General features: G+C 34.4%; 1 protein-coding gene across 2 annotated transcripts in view; it reads left to right on the forward strand.

Annotated features, from left to right (window-relative positions):
* LOC134652063 (collagen alpha-1(XVIII) chain-like) overlaps positions 1-18,943 on the forward strand; it is a 106,321-nt gene extending 87,378 nt beyond the window's left edge. The window contains exons 4-27 of one of the 2 annotated variants that reach the window (XM_063507213.1): positions 3,178-3,246; positions 4,447-4,473; positions 5,094-5,129; positions 5,691-5,730; positions 6,029-6,054; positions 6,365-6,418; positions 6,710-6,832; positions 7,487-7,669; positions 7,862-8,002; positions 8,712-8,811; positions 8,948-9,037; positions 10,738-10,799; positions 10,899-11,096; positions 11,470-11,604; positions 12,536-12,622; positions 13,062-13,296; positions 13,589-13,653; positions 13,962-14,054; positions 14,542-14,706; positions 15,278-15,429; positions 15,648-15,824; positions 17,585-17,725; positions 18,398-18,475; positions 18,888-18,943. In XM_063507213.1, coding sequence (XP_063363283.1) covers positions 3,178-3,246; positions 4,447-4,473; positions 5,094-5,129; positions 5,691-5,730; positions 6,029-6,054; positions 6,365-6,418; positions 6,710-6,832; positions 7,487-7,669; positions 7,862-8,002; positions 8,712-8,811; positions 8,948-9,037; positions 10,738-10,799; positions 10,899-11,096; positions 11,470-11,604; positions 12,536-12,622; positions 13,062-13,296; positions 13,589-13,653; positions 13,962-14,054; positions 14,542-14,706; positions 15,278-15,429; positions 15,648-15,824; positions 17,585-17,725; positions 18,398-18,475; positions 18,888-18,915 — 2,505 coding nt within the window. In that variant the 3' untranslated portion in view covers positions 18,916-18,943. The remainder of the gene's footprint in view (positions 1-3,177; positions 3,247-4,446; positions 4,474-5,093; positions 5,130-5,690; positions 5,731-6,028; positions 6,055-6,364; positions 6,419-6,709; positions 6,833-7,486; positions 7,670-7,861; positions 8,003-8,711; positions 8,812-8,947; positions 9,038-10,737; positions 10,800-10,898; positions 11,097-11,469; positions 11,605-12,535; positions 12,623-13,061; positions 13,297-13,588; positions 13,654-13,961; positions 14,055-14,541; positions 14,707-15,277; positions 15,430-15,647; positions 15,825-17,584; positions 17,726-18,397; positions 18,476-18,887) is intronic. The other variant, XM_063507214.1, reaches the window with a different exon arrangement.
* The last annotated feature ends 3,085 nt before the right edge of the window (positions 18,944-22,028 follow it).

Genomic DNA, 22,028 nt, shown 5'->3' on the forward strand with positions numbered 1-22,028 from the left:
CATCAGATCAAGTTATTTATTTTACTTGTTTATCTACAAAGGTTAATATCGCGACAAGCTTTTATGTCATATAAATTGTGTAATGACGTTAAAAGTTGATAGTAATTTTTTTTTAAAGGAAAACATTATTTTATTCTTTTAATCGCATTTAAATAAAAGCTTGTTTTTAAATAAGTTTTTTTTACTTTTTAGTTCTCGCTGGACAGGTTTCTAAGTCTGTTCATCTCCGTTACTAAGCTGTTCTGAAATATGTAGGGACATATCTAGAGGATTGATCAAATACTTGATTTCGTCGAACAGGAGGCAACAACTGCATTACGAGTAAGTCTTTATATTCTTAGGCTCGAAGCTCTTCGCTGCTCGTCAAGCATAAGTGGCCTTAAGTAGGGTAAATATTTGTGTATTTGGTGATTAAATGCGAAGGCCGAAAGCATGAAGCGTCCAGGATGTCAGTGCTTAATCACAAAACAATAGTATAAATGTCTAAATGCGAAGGCCGAGCTCCGCGCAGAAGCGTTCAGAATGTCAGTGCTTAAAAACAGAACAATAGTATAAGAGTCTAAAAGCGAAGGCCGAAGGCCGAGCTCCGCGTAGGGCCGAAGGCCCGATGCGTCCAGGCTGTCAGTGCTTAAACACAGAACAATAGTATGTGTCTAAATGCGAAGGCCGAAGGCCGAGCTTCGCGTAAGGCCGAAGGCCAGAAGCGTCCAGAATGTCAGTGCTTAATCACAGAACAATAGTATAAGTGTCTAAACGCGAAGACCGAATACCGAGCTCCGCGTAGGGCCGAAGGCCCGAAGCGTCCAGGCTGTCAGTGCTTAAACATAGAACAATAGTATAAGTGTCTAAATGCGAAGGGCGAAGCCCGAGCTCCGCGTAGGGCCGAAGGCCCGAAGCGTCCATGATGTCAGTGCCAAATCACAGAACAAAAGTATAAGTGTCTAAGTGCGCGAAACGCGAGCGTAGCGAGCGCGAAATTTTTTGGATGGAAATGCCTGCCGCAATGGTTTACAAGAAACATTGGTGTGGATATCTAATGCGAAAGCCGAAGGCCGAGCTCCACGTAGGGCCGCAGGCCCGAAGCGTCCAGAATGTCAGTGCTTAAACACAGAACAATAGTATAAGTGTCTTAATGCGAAGGCCGAGCTCCGCGTAGGGCCGAAGGCCCGAAGCCTCCAGGCTGTCAGTGCTTAAACACAGGACAATAGTATAAGTGTCTAAATGCGAAGGCCGAAGGCCGAGCTCCACGTAAAGCCGAAGGTCCGAAGCGTCCAGAATGTCAGTGCTTAATCACAGAACAATAGTATAAGTGTCTAAATGCGAAGACCGAATGCCGAGCTCCGCGTAAGGCTGAAGTCCCGAAGCGTCCAGGCTGTCAGTGCTTAAACACAGCTTCATCATCAGATCAGCTTCATGTCATAATAATATTTTGTCCAATATTTATCGGAAACCGGGAAGTCGGTCAAATTTAACTTGCATGATTTGACCCCTACAAACATATGTACATAGTTACACATTTCAAGTTATTTCTTTTCATGGGTGATTTATTATGCTGATTGCTGACAAACACGAACTGCACGTCAACGGAGAATTATAGGATACCCTTCAGGTACGGAGCCATGATAAGTTTTTTGTCAAAATTCAATTATGTATTTTGATACCAGTTTTTATCACTGACTGCACTTTTTTTACACAGTCAACTAATACTCAACGAGACAATTCTAACAACCCTAAACACAATTACGTTGCTTTATTTTATCACCGAGTTCCTATGGCCACCTCCTGTCTCCATCATCAGATCAGCTCAATGGTACCATAATATTGCATTGTCATCCAACTTACATATTGATGCAAAATTTCAGCTTCATTGGAAGTTGGGAAGTGGGTCAAATTTAGCTTGCAAGATTTGCCCAGTTCATAGTTACATTGCAAGTTTGCTTGTAAAAATGAACCTTTGAAAAATGAACGCTTGCTTGTAAAAAGCTTGTAAAAATGAACCTTTCTCAAAACTAAATTAACAACTTAATAAAGCTAAAATAAATCTAGAAAAGGTCCCTGCGGCATATTTAGTACCGAAGATGGTAACTTAGGCGCTCCGAGGTTATTAAGAAGCGACATAATGTCGAACTCATTATTTTATAAATTATTTCACTTATATTTCGTATCGTCACAAATCACGTACCGCATATTTTTCCACTCAAAATATACACCAGTTTTCACAAACGCCAGCGTGTCGATCGCAAGCGAATCTTTCAGAGTCAGTTTCATTAAAATCCCAGGCCGTCTCTGTCACAAAAGAACTGACTCCCGTCATATTTTTAATCTTCTAGCTGAACAATGAGGATAGCTTCAGCGAACAGAGAAAACGCTTCTACAGATAACATCTACAAAGTCGACATGACTGACCACAGACTAGATTTTTCGTCTTTAAAATCACGCACAAAACTTACAGATAAAAAAACATTTCCTCCACATTTTAAAATGTTGTTGATTAGAGTGTTCCAAATACGTACACACATTAACTTATGTCGCCATTAAGCTGAGGATTACTCTTCTATATTGCTCAAAGAAAATATTTCTTATTTATAAAATGGCGTTTTTTATTTGCGTAACATTAAGAAGGCGACAAATGTTGATGCTCAAATTAGTAAATGTCCCCTTTAAACAGTATTTGCACGAGGTTCGCATTTCATGTGTAAGTCGGTAAAGACAGTTTCTCATAGTAACATGGCAAAAACCTCGGCTTGTTCAAGTTCTGTCAATTCACATGTCTTCACTTTTGAATATTTAGTCGTTTAAAATGTAATGAGTAAAATTAATAATTTCATGAAAGATAGTACCAAATATTTTTTTTAATCATCAATAAAATTAGCGTCTAATTTAGTTGCCCTTTTCAAGTTCAGGTCTTCGTGAAGTTTATTAATATCGTTTAGACATTTATGGCTCGGAGGTTTCATCGAAGCATAATGATTTTAGTGAATTGAATTTTATGCCTGAGGTTGTTTGTTTTAGTTGGTCAAGTAAATTGCGTAAAATTGTTTCGATTTCTTAGTCTTTGGAATAATAAATAATAATGTATATATTTTAACTCAACTTCTAGGAATATTTTTAAGACACTTTACTTTGTACACTGTCAATTTGTGATTTATTAAAATTGATTTTACTGTATTGTTACAGGGTGAATTTCAAGATATAAAAATTTTCGTCGGCGCTGAAGAAAATATTATAGATAATATATGTAAAACTGTAAGTATATCTATTGATATATATGATTAATCTAAATTTTAAGGCTAGTTGGTCGATATAATACTTATTCCTTAGCGGAATATAATTCACCGCGGAAAAGTGAAAATAATAATATTCTGCTAAATCATTATTTTAAAGACCAAATCGTGTACGATTTCAGCACACAAATATTTTTACACACAATTGTAATTTTATTTCAATTTTATTTTTTGAGCTCAAGTATATAAAACTAAACATTAAACGAATTATTTAGATACATTTTATTAAAAACATGGACATATTATTAATATATTTTGTTAGATATATCTTATCATATAATAACATTTTTTTTTTGGTAATATTATGATCGTTAATTACACCAGTAAAAGTAAAATTTATTGATGTCAATTTAATTACTATCGTCTAACAGATATAACAAAATTAGAATGTTGAAATAACAGGCGTTAGGTACCTAATAACAAATCGTCCTGTGAAAAATACATTTGCGCCTACTCTTACTTTTATTTTATAAAAATAATATATAATTATTTAATTTTGATGATTTTCAGGATTTTAGACTACCCGACAGTGTATGTATTGTTTTATTAAAATATTTACGCATCTTATGACAGCTTCGTGTCTCTCTTCCTTTAACTGATGCGGCGGCAAAAGTGAATTTATAAATTATTAATCGACTACTACAGCACAAAATTAAATATACGTTTACGCACAACAATAACAAAGAATAAAAATGTATTAAACTATCAATTGTTTTCCTTAAAATATCAAGATGGAATCGGTCATCTACACATTTATTTTTTTATTTAAACAAAAATAAGAAAACAATTGATAAATGAATTAAACATTTTCACAGTCGCTTTCAGCACATATTTTACAGCATGTGAGCTGCCTATATTTTAATATTATTATCAATTCTCATACTTAATAATCAAATGCGTACATAGCCTGTCGTAATCGTCGTCGCCTTTTAATTAAACACGAGTTTAATCCACTCATCGACCGCCATTTCACTGACGATTGTTTCTTTAAAAGTGGATATTGTAGCATTGTAAAAACAAAAATTGATGTCATAAATCCATTCTAGAAAAAAATGTTTTAGAATCAATTCTAAATTCCCTTCAATTTATTTTTGTGCGTAATCGACATGGTTTCTAAGGACAGGGTTGGAAAGTGTTTAATTATTTAATGTTTCTTTTGTAGGCTGGTAAACCGGCTGGGGATTATGGTGTAAGTGTTCAAATCTTATTTCCTATAACAATGTAATCAGAACAATATGTAAAAATATATGACAATGATAGTTTTATACCTATACTGCAACAACAATGCGGCCCAGACCTATACGAATTTGCTAATCATTCCCCTTTGCATTTACATTGCTTAACGAATACCTACTCGTAGTTAATGCAATTCTGAGTGGCAATGAGAATCAATACAATATCAAATGAGCTCCGTGTCTGGGACTTATTATTTAATCCATAAAATAATTAATCATAATGAATCTCGCATAATAATTGTATATTTTTGTACTAACAACAGGACATTAAAATGTAAAATAATTTTTTTCTAAAATACTTATGTTTTATAAAAATCTTTACCTACGGTTAAACTACCTACCTACCCCTATGTTACATATCAGTAGAACATCTTTTTTAATTTGTTTTGATTACATTGTTTGTAAATAGTTTATTAAATATCTAATCTTTCTATTCCTTGAATTTCATAAGTTACAACCTAATAGGTACTAATGAAACACAAAATTTAATTAAAATTAAAACAACTTAATTAAAACTAAATTACTGTTTCTATTTTTATTAATACATATATTATTAATGCTCATAATCTTTTAGGGGCCAATAGCAGCAAGTCTTACCGCTGAAAGGCCCGTAAGTGCGGAGAATTTTTCATTTTTATTTTTTTGATTGGCTTTTTTCAATTGGCTGTAACAATTGTCTGCTTAACGTGACCATCTATCCCATCTATGCTTGATGTCCAACCATTGGCGATCAGCGAGTAGAGCGAGTTATTTGTGGGCGACTCTTACATAAAGTACTTACCTTACACACACAGGATCCACATTTAGGCATCTTGCACTAGAAAATAAATAGGCATTGCAACTCGCTTTATTGCCATTGGTTGGACATCTGCCTATTTGTTATGTTCGTTATTATGTTGTGCTTTGCTTGGAAAGGCGGTAAAATTTGAATGTACATATGTATCTCTGAAAATCAATAGGACTTAACTGTACCAGTGTTTGACAGGCTTAGTTGCACGAAATTGTTAAAGTTTAGAGGTACGTAAACGGAAGTTTTTTTAGTTTGGTATAATAATATATAAAATAAAGTAAAATATAATGAAAGTGTCATACTAGTTCATTGAAGTGAACATTATAGGTACATAAATTTTTACTACCGTAATGTTTCTAACTGTCTTTTTGTATATTATAGTTTACGGACTTCTTCGATTCAAGAACATCATCAACGACAGGTATAACATTATTTTTTATAAATAAATTAAAAACAAACATATTAATTGCATACATTTTTCCTCTTCAAAAAAGTTATAAATTAACATAATTTTGCAAAAAATAAAAATAATTCTCTTTAAGTACATACCTATTAACATTAATAATGAGTACTTAAAACATCATTTGAATTTACTTAGGTACTTTAATATTGAAAGGGCTTACAAAAACAATTCATGTCAGAAATTTGTAGACCAGCAAATATTTGTAAACACAATCCTTTAAAAGAATTTTATCTTAACTATAGTTTTAACTTTGCAGAAAGGGATGATGGAATTGGTGGCGATGTAAGTATAGATTATACTCCATTTCTACTTATATTAACTCTGCCTCTTGCTAAGGTAGACATCGTAGACAAATACAATAATAGTAATCAAAATTGTAATATCATGAATAGATACTGATACGAGTATTTGGTCACTAATGTTGGTTTAGCCTCCAGGTTTCCGAGATAAAGATTGGTAATTTCTAATAAGTAGTTTTAGAATTTCTCTCATCGTCCCATTTGAATAACATTCTCTAAAATAATGTTTGAATAGCTACATTTTTAAAATGTAGAATAATTTTACAACGATTCATTTTTTTTTGGATTACTAGGACGAAGATATAGAAGGCCCCGATTTTGTACCAGGATCATCAGGAGAAATTGGTGTAAGTTTTTTTTTTTAATAAACACGAAAATCTTGGAATATTATGTACAGATGTGTGTGTCGGTAGTAACCCTGCCCACGAAGCAGGGGGTCCGGGTTTAAATCCTGGTAAGGGCATTTATTTGTGTGCTCATCACAAATATTTATTCCTGAGATAGATGATTTTCATGTATTTTAGTATTTAAATATATCTAATCTATTATATATATATCCTCGTTTAGTACCCACAATACAAGCCTTATTGCGCTTACGGTACTAGGTAGGTTTGTGTATAATTACGAAATATTTGCAGAAATGTGAATGCTCCGAGTCGACCATATCTAGCTTGCTTGCGTCCATGCCTGAGATGAGAGGACCACCAGGAACTCCGGGGCCACAGGGTGACCAAGGGGAAACTGGACTAGCTGGCCCACGGGTAAAAAAGCTTTATCATTACCTTTTTTCATATATTGTTTAGAGTCTGTGTGGAAAGATAAGAGTCGTGGGATGTATTGAGCCCCATACATTTTACGACTCTTCTCTTTCCGCACATGTCCCCTTTCCCAAATCTAATGGTAATATTTTGTTATTGAGTAATCAATTCCAAAAGTTATAATACATGTTTAATTTAATTTAAGTCATAGAAAAAATAGTACATACTTACAAAAATGACCAAGTATTGCTTAGGCACTCATGAAATAAATCGCAGCTCGGTGCATGATTGTATGTATAGAAATGTAGAAATATTCATAAGGAGGGAACCACCAAGCCTTCATTCACTGACTTAATAAATAGTTTTACATATTTCTCTGACAGCGTCTCTTACTTCTTACCTGATTGTTGTTGTTCTTCTGACAACAATATATGCAAATATAGGTACTTCTTAAACTCACATTGATTTTAATATAAATTTTGTCTAAAATGACAAATGCAAAAAATTTGACAGTTTGTATGAGAGATAATAAGAAAGCAAGTGAATGGTGAGATGACGCCCAACAGAGGGGCATGGAAGAAATAAACTTGCTGCGCCGACAATGCGCAAAGCTAATGATGATTAAATGTAAGTATCGAGAAATAATAAATATTCCAGGGTGCACCGGGTGAGCCTGGACCAAGAGGGCACACTGGACACGCAGGACCAAGAGGTGAAGATGGCAGTCCAGGAAGAGCCGGATCTCCAGGACGAGATGGTGAACCAGGCAAGAGAGGAGAACTGGGACCAGTTGGGCCACCAGGGCCGCAGGGACCCCCGGGAGTTTGTACTATCATGAAGGTGATACATTGTTCTGGTTTAATTTAGACACGCAAATACTGAGGCTGCTTTATTTATCAGTAGAATAATCACATAAAAAAGATAAAATTTCCGTAGTTACCAAATTTATTATTATTTTTACAATTTTTTTTGTATAGTTACGTAAGTTGTTATATTCTTAGAAACATTAAATGTTAGAACGCCTATTGACAGGGAACAGAAGAGAAAAATGAAGTAGCCATACCAGGCGAAAGAGGTCCACCTGGACCAATTGGTCCCCCAGGTCTTAGAGGACTGGAAGGAGAAAGGGGCGCAAAAGGAGAAACTGGTACCAAAGGAGACAAAGGTGATCAGGTAACATGATAAAATTGTTTTTTCACCTCAGCAGCTCGAACAAGGGTACTTTGCTACTTAAAAACAGTGAGCAAAATCGCATTTTGCTCACTGAGTGAGAGAAAATGAGCAAAATGCGATTTTGCTCACTCAGGGAGCAAAATGCGAATTTGCTCACTGTTTTTAAGTAGCAAAGTACACTTGTTCGAGCTGCTGAGGTGAAAACTTAATTGTTGGTATATCTTAAGAAAACATGAGTGAATAGGTAAGTGATGAAGAAGGAATACATTTTTCGGGTTCTCTAATATGTTCTCACTGCTGAGGTGAAAAGTTTTGTGAACTACACGAGATCAAAGTTATTTACATCTCGTGCGCTTTTGAGTCCCTTACTACGCTCAAGATTCTAAATTAGTATAGCATCTTTCGCTTGCACGGGACTCAAAATAAGCACTCGAAGAAATATCAAACTTTGATCTCTTGTTGTACAAATAACTATTATTTCGCAATTGTGCGTATTGATAGAAGGACAAGCGATGCTTAAACTCACAGAGGGGCATGCATTGTATGTAAAATTTGTGCTCCTGCCTGTACCTGCCTACGTCCATGGACTCGCTTAATAGAAGGACGGTGTTTCTATTTTCAATAATTTCATTGATATATGCCATGAAGGGTTATAATGTATGTCAATTAACCTTTTTAACAGTTCTTATTCTTTTTATTCCTTTCATAGGGAACAAAGGGAGAAAGAGGAGAACCCGGTGAAGATGGAAGAGACGGGGCTCCAGGCACACCTGGAAGTGAAGGGCTACCCGGCCATAACGGACAAAAAGGTTAACATGAGTTATGATAAGTTTTTTTATTATCGAGTATTCAAGTACGGTCCCGAGAAGAAATCAATATTATATTTTCGTTTTACTTTAATTCGAAATATTGAATATTAAATAATATAAGATTGATTTATTACAGGCGATACTGGACTCATTGGTCTGCCCGGTCTGGCTGGCATGCCAGCTAAATTAACATCATTGTTAACAGAAGAGATAGATCCTAAAGAGAGTAAGTATTTATACACCACGTTCCTACCAGAACCCAACCTCGACATAATTTATTTAAAAATCTGAAGTACAGAGCTGTAAGTAGACTACCGAATTAATCACATTTTTGAGCTTTGTCTAGGATGCTCCTTATTAGATGTGAGGGATTAGCAATATCTATTGAAATATAAACTATTTACCTATGTACATACTAAAATGTGGTGGGAGTTTTCATAGTAGATATTATTTTTTACGACACAGTTTATCGAGTGATTTTGTTAATGGGACTCTGAGGGAAAATACACAGCTAAACGCTAGGCCTATACCGATGCCGCATCCAATACGTTATACGTTAATGTTTACTCTAGCTCCTTATCGCTGAGCACTCGACGATGCGCCGCCGCACAGCAACAGAACTAGTTTGCATGCCGATTGTCAACTTACCTACATATGTTTTTATTAGTAACTGCACTGTTAGTTTAACTTGAAAATGTATTTTAGTTTATAATGTTCTCATGTAAGTGAATTTGTAATTCTTATGAGAATAAAGAATCTTTAACCGTAAATACAAAAATACAGATGCTTTAGAGTATTATTTTTAGAAATAAATGGTAAGTAGAGTCAAAATTTTTATGAAGTGTGTGTTGTAACAACCAGCGCATAGATTGGGTCGAAGAAATAACTTAGGCAACGAAATGTAAACAAATCCATAACAATGATAGTCCTCAATCCCGGAACGCATGACCGGCCACTCAGTGTTCTACGAGCTGCGTTCGGACTTCGGAGAAGGGCCTGAACTGAACTCACTACTGAAAAGAATTGATAATTGATAACATTTTTTACACAATAGACTAAAGTGAATAGGGGGAAGACATGTTTATCAAGTTAGAGCGTCTAGAAGCTCTTTCGTCACTTCCAATTTCAATTTCAATTTCTTTATTGTGAGTTATATGTAGGTAATACAGATGTTCTAAAATACTTAATGTCCATTATAACCTGCCTTTAAGGCGTACAATATTCTTAAACTACATGAATTATTAAAAACCAACCAACTTTTGCGTTTGTACACATACTCCATTCACAAAAGGTCGGTAAATCAAAAGGGGAAACTCTTACTTTCTGACTGCCTGAGCGAGATACATATTAGAGTTCTTGCCTTATGACGATCTTATATGCCGTCTTCCTCACACTGACCTTAGTGCAAAGTTGAATTTGACAGTTTTTTTTTTCAAACTAAAATACTAGCAAAAGTATTTTTAAAAAGAATATTACAATAATGAAAAAAGGCTTTATTTGACGAAGTCTACAAATAACTACACATTTATTTATCTCTATCAATCAAACCAGATCACGTACAAGTAATAACGTTAGCCAATTGATTTCCCTTCATTTTTCTTTTATTTGCCCTCAAAGATTCCATCCCTCTGGCCTGTCGAATTGGCATTACTTAATGAACAAACGTCCAAAGCTCTGCTGTAGCTGCGTCCTTTACAGACCATGTAGGGTAGAAAGAGGCCGATTGAATATTGATCCCCCGACTAGATGTAGAAATAAGTCGTTGTATAATTTTTCGGTTGGAAGCAACTCAACGAGGCCCTTTTTTATCTTAATAGCATTATTTTCTTTTATCCTTTATTTTTTAGCATGATTTCAAGTGATTTCACATTGTTTTCTTATAGGTGTTTAGTTTAGGAAGGTTCTATAATTTATTTTTATTTTCAGAGGCTGAAATTTCCGATTTATTGAGAGGACCAAAGGGAGAGAAAGGAGAATATGGTGTCAAGGTAAGTACTACTACTTTTTGGTACTTTGTGGTGTGAAAATTTATATAAAAAATAATATTCTGAACTAAAAAAAAATTTTTTTTTTTTTCAATATTTCAGGGTGACAGGGGGGATGATGGGATAAATGGACTACCGGGAAATGATGGTAAAGATGGCCGAGACGGAACACCGGGAGAGCAAGGTCCACAGGGATCAAAAGGGGAGCATGGACCACCTGGACCAAGAGGTCATAAAGGGGACCGTGGAGAACCTGGACCACCCGGAAACACTCCTGCTGCTGCCGTTACATTAACTAAGGTTAGTGACTATTTTCCATGGTCGATAGTTGATAGTTCTTCCAATCCTTGAAATTTTCATATGACAATGAAATTCATTAAAATTCGTTACTTTACCTGTGATTTGTAAAGTAAGTAAAAAATTACTAGTCGTAATTTTATTAGTCAATAATCTTTTTATCATAAAAATTTGTATAATTACAGCTTATAAACTAGCATGAGAACAAACACAATTTTAAACAGTATGTTTACTATCATAGCATAACATTTTATTAGAAATAAATATTAAATTCTCTTATTCACATAGGAAACAAACTTAAATAAAGAGAATGTCAGCCAAGCATTTCTTACACCTAGCAAACTATCCATCTTTTATTTTTGTATTAATATTTAAGGGTGATAAAGGATCGCATGGCCACCCCGGAAAGGCGGGCCCAAAAGGAGATCCTGGTCCTAAAGGCGAACAAGGTACGACGGGACAAAATGGAACTAAAGGAGATAAAGGAAATACTGGACCTCCGGGACCTATAGTAAGCATCCATCAGTCTGTTTTGATTATATAAGATAAGGTATTTTTAGGGTTCCGTAGCCAAATGGCAAAAAACGGAACCCTTATAGATTCGTCATGTCTGTCTGTCCGTCTGTCTGTCCGTCTGTCTGTCCGTCCGTATGTCACAGCCACTTTTCTCCGAAACTATAAGAACTATACTGTTGAAACTTGGTAAGTAGATGTATTCTGTGAACCACATTAAGATTTTCACACAAAAATAGAAAAGAAACAATTAATTTTTGGGGTTCCCCATACTTCGAACTGAAACTCAAAATTTTTTTTTTCATCAAACCCATACGTGTGGGGTATCTATGGATAGGTCTTCAAAAATGATATTGAGGTTCCTAATATCATTTTTTTCTAAACTGAATAGTTTGCGCGAGAGACACTTCCAAAGTGGTAAAATGTGTGTCCCCCCCCCTAACTTCTAAAATAAGAGAATGATAAAACTAAAAAAAATATGAAAGTTGAGCCTGAGATAACGCGGGAATTTCAATAAAAACCGCACCTGGCAATAAAATTACTATGAAATTAAATGACAGCTTGAAACTGACAGCTTATTTGATAGGAAAAAAAGTTGCCATATAAAAAGTTTTAAATAAATCTCAGGCTCAACTTTCATTAGCTAGACTCTACCTAGTGATAAAAATGTGCCTTTTGTACAACTAAAGGAGCGTATGCAGCGCGTTTATAAATAACATTCAACATAAATAAGACAATTAAAACTAAACACAATCTAAGTTTCGCTGTCATAGTGTATTTAAAAAAAATATACCAACTCGTTCATTCGTTATTCAACTGAAACATTTTGCTTACCTACGTAATAATATTATATTTCCCTTGAAGTAATATGCTTCTACAATAGATTTTTATTAATGTAATGTTAACTTGATTTACTCGCTTTCTATTAGGGGCACAAAGGCGTTGAAGGTAAAAAAGGGTCGACCGGAGAAAAAGGAGAGAAAGGGGAAAGAACTCAACCTGTTGACTTGGCATTGGTAAGATATCGTATTTTTTAAGAAGTAAATGCTGGGTCGCATGCTACTAACCCGTGCCTTATACCGGGTGTGGCCTGTAATACGAGCAAAAAAATTAACTATAGGCTGTACTCCTCATACTGATCAACATTTTTTAAATAACTTGTGTTTTAATTTATAATACACTTTCAAGTTTATTCTAAGACGCAATGCATTGCGAATTTTCTTATGTTTAAAGCGTGACAAGCAACGTCAATCACAATGATAATGGCGTACATTGAAGCTAATATTTATTTTGTATGAAAAATAATAATCTAAAGTCTTCATATATTTTTTTAAGTCACTGAACAAAATGTTGGTCAGTTTAAGGAGTACAACCTACAGTTTAATTTTTTGCACGTGTTACAGGCTATCCCGGTACCTATATCGTTTAAAAATACAAATTTAACAGTTTTCCCAGCTGAAAGGTGAAAAAGGCGAAAGAGGTCAGATTGGGCTCACGGGACCAATTGGCCCACCTGGACCCCCGGGTGCAGTCTCCAATCACACTGCTATTCCTGTACCTGTTGGACCTTCTGGACCTCCTGGCCCTCCAGGTCCTCCTGGCGAACCTGGCCTACCTGGGTCCCCTGGATTGACTATGACTGGACCATTGGGTGGACCAGCGGAAACACTAAATTCTATTTATTATGACAGTGAGTAACATTTTTGCTGTTGGTATATCAAATAAAATTATGGTCCAGTTCCATGTAGTTTTTTTGTATGTCTTATTAAAATGAGCCCGGAATTATCATGGACGCCGTTTATTTTATTTTATCCGTTTATTCGTTTTTGAAAACCAACTCTCTGAGTACTTAGATTCACAATAAAAATTATATTGTATTCAATATTTTTAGAACTACATATCTTTAAAATTATATAGACAAGGTACCGACCTGGCTTGATAAAAATATATAATATGTATTTTTGTATAAATATATTTTTCAGTCGGAGAAGACGACTTCTACACAGCTTCCACAGTGGTTTACAAAAGCCGGACAGCATTAATAAAAGTAAGTCATTGTAACATTTGTAACTGTCAATTGTTCATCCAAACGACTACAAAATATATAAGTATGAAGAACTCACAAAGAAGTTATGTCATCACCAATACCACAGGCTTGGTCCCTTGGTGGAAGCACTACTCAGTTTCCTTCTACATTTTAATTTGTACACATTGACATAACTGAAATAAGCTGTTGCGTTATCATACCATACTAATTTAATAGGTATGGGAGAGCCAATTATCTCGAAACCGCGAGTATGTGTAAATATAATAAAGTATCAAAAACTCTATAAAGTTGTTTTTTTTTTGTTACAGAGAACCGAAAGCACGCCTCTAGGAACCTTAGCCTTCGTTTTACAAGAGGAAATTCTTCTTTTACGGGTCCAAAACGGGTGGCAATATGTCCGGGTATATTTTTCGTTTCCTTTATAAGAATATATCCTTTGTTAATTCAATGTTTCGTTATGATTATGCGAATCCCTAATGAGCGCTCAAGGCACTTTGTTAACATTTCTTTTTAGAAAGAAGCAACGTTAATCTGGAATAACATGTTGAAATGTTAAATTTTTAATTAATTAACTATTAGTTGGTTTTAATATTTAACATTTTGGGACCAGATATTAACTGTTATATCTTGTTATGGCATGGTTATGGATATGGTCTGTCAGGTTGTCAACAGTCATATTTATTCAACCAGAAAGCTGACAGATTCATAACTGTTTCATAACAAGACTAAAAAGTACAAATCGTCCTCAATGGTAATAGGTATTAATAGTTTTTTTGTTACAAAAATTAACGCCAGAAAGGCATAACACTTTAAAAATGAGTTTTCTTGACAATCGACATCATTTTTGTTACATTTCTAACTTTAATATTGATTTTACCTATTTTCCAGATGGGTTCCATATGGAACGTCCAGTCCTCATCGACAACCACTCGACCACCGCGGCATGATCCTGCAGTAACGACGGGATCCCCGAGGGCAAACAACATTGTCGCAAGCACCGACAGACCTCCGAGGTTGAGATCTCGACCACCAAGGCGTTTAAAAACAAATTACGTTAGTATGATACCTAATACTTACAATGGGAGGGACAATTGTAAAAATATAATCGTGACATTAGAGAATAGTAAATATTCAAGACCATCTGCACCTGCATACAACACCGCTTTCCCCGATCGCCTAAGTAACATTGTTGTGTTTGACGTGTTTATTGTGACGTTATTATGAAGTAGGTCAGTCGCCATCAGAATTATCGGAGCGGCTCAGGCGCTCACAATATCTGAACACGCCTCTATTGTCAGAGCGTTGAGTGCGTGTTCAGATATTGTGAACACCTTGGCCGCTCCGATTTATCTGATGGCGACTGTACATATATGTATTACATTACTGATATGATATTTATGACCTCTAAACGTAAAAGTGGGCATGCTTGGAGGTGACAGTTTTCATACGCAAATAAATAGCTAACAAGTAAAAATAGAAATGATATTTAGCACAATTGTCGATTCACATAGCGTTGGGGATTATCAGCTTTATTTACCAGACCCGTAACATTTCTCATCACTCGAAATTCACAACATGTTTATCATTAAACTTTAACAATAATTACGAACTGATTTTATTTCAGATCCGTCTAATAGCGTTAAACAGACCATACACGGGTAGAATGTTAAGTGAGACGAATTCAAGTTTTAGTTTCTACGCGATAGCAAATGACTGCGGAAGGCAGGCTCAAAGACACAATATCAGCGGTCAGTTTGAGCCTTTACTCGATTTTAGGTAAGGATAAATGATGAATGTTCAGGCATCCGACACTTCAGTTTTCTTTAGAAAACTTCACGTGATCCCGAACCGTTCTATCGTGAGTCATCCTTAAATCCAAACTTACGCACCTCGATCCGAACAGTTGGATTGCCATATGCAACTTTAGTTAAATATATATTTTGTTTCGTAATGTTCAAGAATAATATAATACGAGTATATTTACTCTCTTCCAGGGATGGTGGCTTAGAGAATCTTGTAAATAAAAAATATCATGAACTGCCAGTAGGAAACTTATTTGGTGACGTGCTTTTTAACACGTGGAAAGACATGTTTTATGACCTGGGTCACATTTCTTCGACAGCAAACATCTTTGGGTTCAATGGGAAGAGTATATTCATTGATTCAAACTGGTAAGTGTACTTACCTACAAATTAGTAGAAGAAAGTTTTAAAATATGTAGATAATTATGGACATATTTTCTCATTTATTTCTGTGAGATGCGTAAAGGTTAAATTAACTGAAAAGATCAAGAGTTTTTATTATTATAATTTATAAGCGTTAGAAACCTACAAAAAAAAAATTGCAATTTGTGTTTATTCCTAACTCGTATAATAATTTATTATTAACATTATAAACAATCTAAACAAGGGAGCATAGCCATAGTAAAATATATGTATCAGATATTGTGTAAAAATATTTCCATTATGTTGATATTTATCCAAAGAGCAAAGTGGAAGGGGATTTTGGAGTGGATTCATTGTATTCACTCTAACTGACTAGGTATATTTGTTTGTTTTGTAATAAATTGATTTTCTACAAAATACTAAGTATCTATATATAATTAATCATTATAAACTGACGTATTCTTCTGGACATTATCTATGAGCACTGACTTAATATAAAAGAAATAGACACACAAAGCAGAACAAAAACGTCAAGAAATGTGGATCCCAATGACGTTTCGCACCATTTGCATTGATGATAAAAACGCTTACGTAAATTTTGAGTCAAGATAAATGTTTCGTACAGAAAAGAGCTTAATGTCGTAAGCATTAAGTGTCAAATTTGCAAACATAAGTACCAACACTGTTAAAAAATTTAGTCCGATGGCACTAAACGTAACTTATTTACGTCAAACAACGTCAAACGAGAATAATGAACGAATGGAGTCACTTTGGTACACTTTAATATGTATTACTGTACAGGAAAATATTAAAATTGAAGTAATAAATAAAACAAATTTAATTTAATCGGGAGCTCAAATAAAATTAATTCGTGGTTCAAATTCAAACAAATTAAATTTTTAATTCGTAAGTATACGTCTTTAAATACTAATTTCCTTGAAATAAATTCTACTTATTAAATAGCTGTGTATTTAAGATCTACATTTACTCATAGCACGGGTGCACGGGGACATTTAGATACTGATTGGATTTTTTTTATAAAGTCTACCTATACTTTATAAAAAAAAATCCTGTGGTTGTCATTGTGTTCCGACAGGTTTAGCATTTACAGTTAGTCGATATAAGCCCTTATTGGTGGTGTATATGTCGGAAACAGGGAAATGGGCCAAACACACAAGTGCCGTTTTGCCTTTTTTAAAACTGCATCACCCCTATCTCTTGCTATAATTAAATAGCAGTCCACTTTGCACGTCGCATAGGTTTTCTTGGAAATCTTCAATTTAAACATAATATTATTTCTAATGAATTCCATATAAAAATATAAAAAAATATTGACCTCACATCGACTCGATAGAATTTTGTTCCTTGACATCCCTTCTTTGGTACTAAAAAATTAATTTATTCAAAACCATAAAATTACCACCAGATTACATAAATTATGTAATGCTATCCAAAGAACTAACCGAAAGAAATACATTCCATCCTTTTTCCTTGTTTTATCATTGTTATTTTTACATATTTTAACGGCACATTTCGTAATTGTTGACAACTTCACATTTGAGCGTTTCAAACAAGACTAAACGAAAAAGTAATGCATGATCTGTTTTGACATCACTTTTGTGGGGCCATTTTTGGCGGCTGATTGGGTATCCAGTTCTTTATACTATATCAATGTCTATGAGCGTCTTTCTTATATCAATGTAAATATTAAGCCCAAAAAAATCAAAAACATGGCGTTTGTATAACAATACATTTTAATGTTTTAGGCCTGAACATAAACTGTGGCATGGCTCTAGCACACTAGAAGTGGGCCAGAAGGCCAACTGCCTAGACTGGATGAGCGAAAGCCCTAAACATTTTGGGACTGCGTCAACGCTTGCCAAAAATAGATTGCTGGAGAGAGAACTGTAAGTTTAATATATACAGTGACGCTCCGTGATTGTTACGCAATTTACGGTTCCAGCTAAATTGGACGTTCCATAGCGTAAGCAACCGGAACAACCAATTTAGCTAGGACCCTAAATGGCGTAACAATCTCGTGTGGTGACTGTATATAAATTACTCATTATACTTTTTCTACCACGTTTATATGGTCATTGTTGAAGAATATTAAGCTCTTAGCCTGATTAACATTAAAGTTGGTGGGTAACATTCTACTCCTTTCCGTTCAAATTTTACCTTTGTACTATCATCATAGTATAATTAATATAATTAAGTATTTATTAAATATACCAAATGTAAAATAATCCCATTATGTAGTGACCTATAACTGTATGTTTTGAATAATAAATTTCATTTCATTTCATTTATATAAGTAAGTATGTTTGGATGTTTTTCCCCAATCACGCAATAACGCGCTTTTCAAAATCGCTGGGCGAAAAGCCTACCGCTTATATGCCAGGAACCAGGAATCATATCATATGCCTGTTTATATACAAGTCAGTGTATGAGTATAACTGGAGAAAGGAACTAGAGCTTAAAAACATATACCTACGTGGACAAAGTAGCGGGCCCAAATAAATAATAATAAAAATTATGTGCAATGTGAAATAACTTATTTATTGTCATTGTAATTTCAGGCACCCGTGCAGCAGCAAATTCATCGTGTTGTGTGTAGAGGTAACACCAACCCTGCCTAGAAGACAAAGGCATATACCGTAAGTATTTAACTTCAATTTAATATACACTTATATATTACTATTTATCAGTGCCAAATTATCAAATGTCGCCATCGGGTGTATTTTACATTGAACATTTTATAGCGCAAGTATTAAACAACCAAATTAATTTGAACCTTAAGTGTGTTAACCAATTTCCTGTCCGTAAGTGAACACCCTAATTACAGAGTCGAAATACAAAGCTTTCTGGCCAATTGTCTGATTTCAAATTTATTTATATGGCACACATTTTTTAGTTAGTAGTTTACTAGGCAAAAGTGCGTAACAATCGTATTGGATCTTTATTAATAACAGTTTACTGCAATGTGCTTCTGTTAAACTTTTATTGTTAAATAAAGATATTGTTATATTGTTGTATTAGATACCTATTGTTATTGTTATTTTGTTACAGAGCAAGAAGACGAAGAAGGTTAACGTGACCATTAATATAAGTGCCTTTATAACTTAGTTTGAAAATCACCGCTGAACCTCCAATCCATTGTGGCTCTGATGGCGCAAACATAAATATATCAAAGCATATGAACTTCAAAAACGTCAATTTGATTTGATATTGATTAGGCTTTACTTGCAGTGCTAGTGCTTCTCACTCTATTAGTGCCTACAATACAATGCGCTGAGAGTATTTTAAGCAATTATTTTTATTTATTTAATTTATTTGGTTCACCAACAACTGTTTACACTAGCACAGAAAGAAAGAATACATACAAGCATTTTTAGTGATATTCTAAGTGCAACAATCACTTAAAGGTAAACACAGCATGCATTTCATACAAAGAAAAAAAAATGATCCGACAAATAAAAACTTAATAACTATACTGCAATGCTGCCGTGCAGTACTTAAACAACAGTACGTGCTACTTTTGCGATTTTTTGTTTTTTCTTGATCTTGGACCACCATGTCAGGACGCATACATGTGTATAGTCCACGTGCGATTATGACAATGGGAACATATAAAAATCGAATCATCCATGTACAGTAAATCAGAAGAATTTGGTAAATTATTGACGTAAAACTAACTATTTAAACTGCCGTAATAAAGTTGTCTGCTGTGAATTTTGAGACTTTATTGATTAAAATACAGTAAAGGTGTCACGATAATTCTAAATTAACTAGTAAAGGGAAGTTAATACTTACGCCAAAAACTGTTTAAAATGCAGTACAATATAAATGTTCTAAAATATTTGTACTGTGTTTGAAATGTTATTGTATTTTCAGGATAATTACTAATTAAAATGCAGTAATAATATTCCTCACTATAATTTAAGTGGTCGAACAGTCGAAAATAAGAGAGCAAAATACAACCTAAAGTACAGTACTAAGCTCACTTTAACTGTGATTTAAACTGTCGTTTGGATATTTTAAAATGCGTTTACTGCAATCGTGACAGCGATTATATAATAAGAGAGAGAGGATGAATAAGTGCGATTTACTTCAACAACAAGAGTTAAGCTAGCTTTCGTCTGATAAATAATAAACATCTGGGTGACCGAGCTTCGCTCGGAAAACATATAAAAACTCGAAAATGCGCGTTTTCCCAGAGATAAGACCTAGCTAGATCGATTTTTCGCCCCCGAAAACCCCCGTATAGCAAATTTCATCGAAATCGTTAGAGCCGTTTCCGAGATCCCCGAAATATGTATATATATATAAATAAATAAATAAACAAGAATTGGTCGTTTAAAGGTATTAGATTATGGTTTTCAAGGCGCGCCTTGGCCGAAATGACAAAAACAAATAGTAATTTACTTCAAAACATAACTTGTGATGTACCTACCTATCCAACCATATAATTAAATAAATATTGTGTGGCTAATTTGATTATTCCGTAACCAGAATAAATTACAAACTAATTTGTTTTTATTATTGGCACGCAAATTATTTAGGCAACTCGTGATAATTAATAAAGTCATGTAGATAGTTACTCCATTTTTGGTTGGTGTAACATACCTTAAGTCTGTAATAGCGAGGTCCCCTCTAAAGAAAACAGTTAATTTCAGCTAGGTCATTGAAATATGTATCAAAGTTTGCTTATACATATTATGCCTATATCATTATCATTTTTATAATGCTACGTAATTAGAAGTTTGACTAATAATTACAGATATTCAAAACAGGCTGTCATGAGCCACGCGTGATGATGATGAGATATTTCCAAAGATCGAGAGCTCTCAAAAACCATCCTTATGTCTGTTATTAATTGCATAACGCAGTTCTGTAAATTGATTAATAATAAGTTTCCACTTATAAGGATTAATCTTGTATATAGGTAATTAAGAGCGAATGAATGTTGACTGTTGTTTGTTATTTGTTGATTACCTATATTAATGTCAAAAATACCAATTCAACTTTTAAATATACCACTTTATTTACTTAAAAAAAGCGGCCAAGTGCGAGTCGGACTCGCCCATGAAGGGTTCCGTATTTAGGCGATTTAAGACGTATAAAAAAAAACTACTTACTAGATCTCGTTCAAACCAATTTTCGGTGGAAGTTTACATGGTAATGTACATCATATATTTTTTTTAGTTTTATCATTCTCTTATTTTAGAAGTTACAGGGGGGGGGACACACATTTTACCACTTTGGAAGTGTCTCTCGCGCAAACTATTCAGTTTAGAAAAAAATGATATTAGAAACCTCAATATCATTTTTGAAGACCTATCCATAGATACCCCACACGTATGGGTTTGATGAAAAAAAAATTTTTGAGTTTCAGTTCGAAGTATGGGGAACCCCAAAAATTTATTGTTTTTTTTCTATTTTTGTGTGAAAATCTTAATGCGGTTCACAAAATACATCTACTTACCTAGTTTCAACAGTATAGTTCTTATAGTTTCGGAGAAAAGTGGCTGTGACATACGGACGGACAGACAGACGGACAGACGGACAGACGGACAGACGGACAGACAGACAGACAGACAGACAGACAGACAGACATGACGAATCTATAAGGGTTCCGTTTTTTGCCATTTGGCTACGGAACCCTAAAAAGATGCAGATACTCACTGGATTTTTAATTACCTACACCGAAATACAAAGGATTATGACACGGGTAATACTTGATAAGATTACTTGAAATTAAAACATGTTATAATCTCATGTAGGTTATTTAATGAATACTCATTTACTGTTAATTCATTCAAAAACTAATTATTTTATAGAAGAGATTATTTAACTGTACCTTCATCGCTTTTTTAGGAGTTATAGAAACATAGTAAGTAATTAAAAATACTCGTAGATTAGCAATTAATGTAATAATATGGGGCATTATCTATGAAAAGGGACCTTATTGTCGATGGCGCTTATGCCGCACAGCGTCGCGCGGCAATGTATTTATATCGGAGCATCGTTAATAATGGCGTAACCGCCATCGACAATAAGGTTCCTTTTCATAGATAACGTCACATATCTCTGCACGAGCAATTAATGTTTACGGTAGGTAAGGTAGGTATTTTGTTTTTTAAACCAAATATTTGGGTAACAAATACTTTTATGAAAGAATGTGTCCAAATATTTTTTTTATTTATTTGT

Source organism: Cydia amplana, chromosome 11 (genome assembly GCF_948474715.1).
Source record: "Cydia amplana chromosome 11, ilCydAmpl1.1, whole genome shotgun sequence".
Lineage (NCBI taxonomy): Eukaryota > Metazoa > Arthropoda > Insecta > Lepidoptera > Tortricidae > Cydia > Cydia amplana.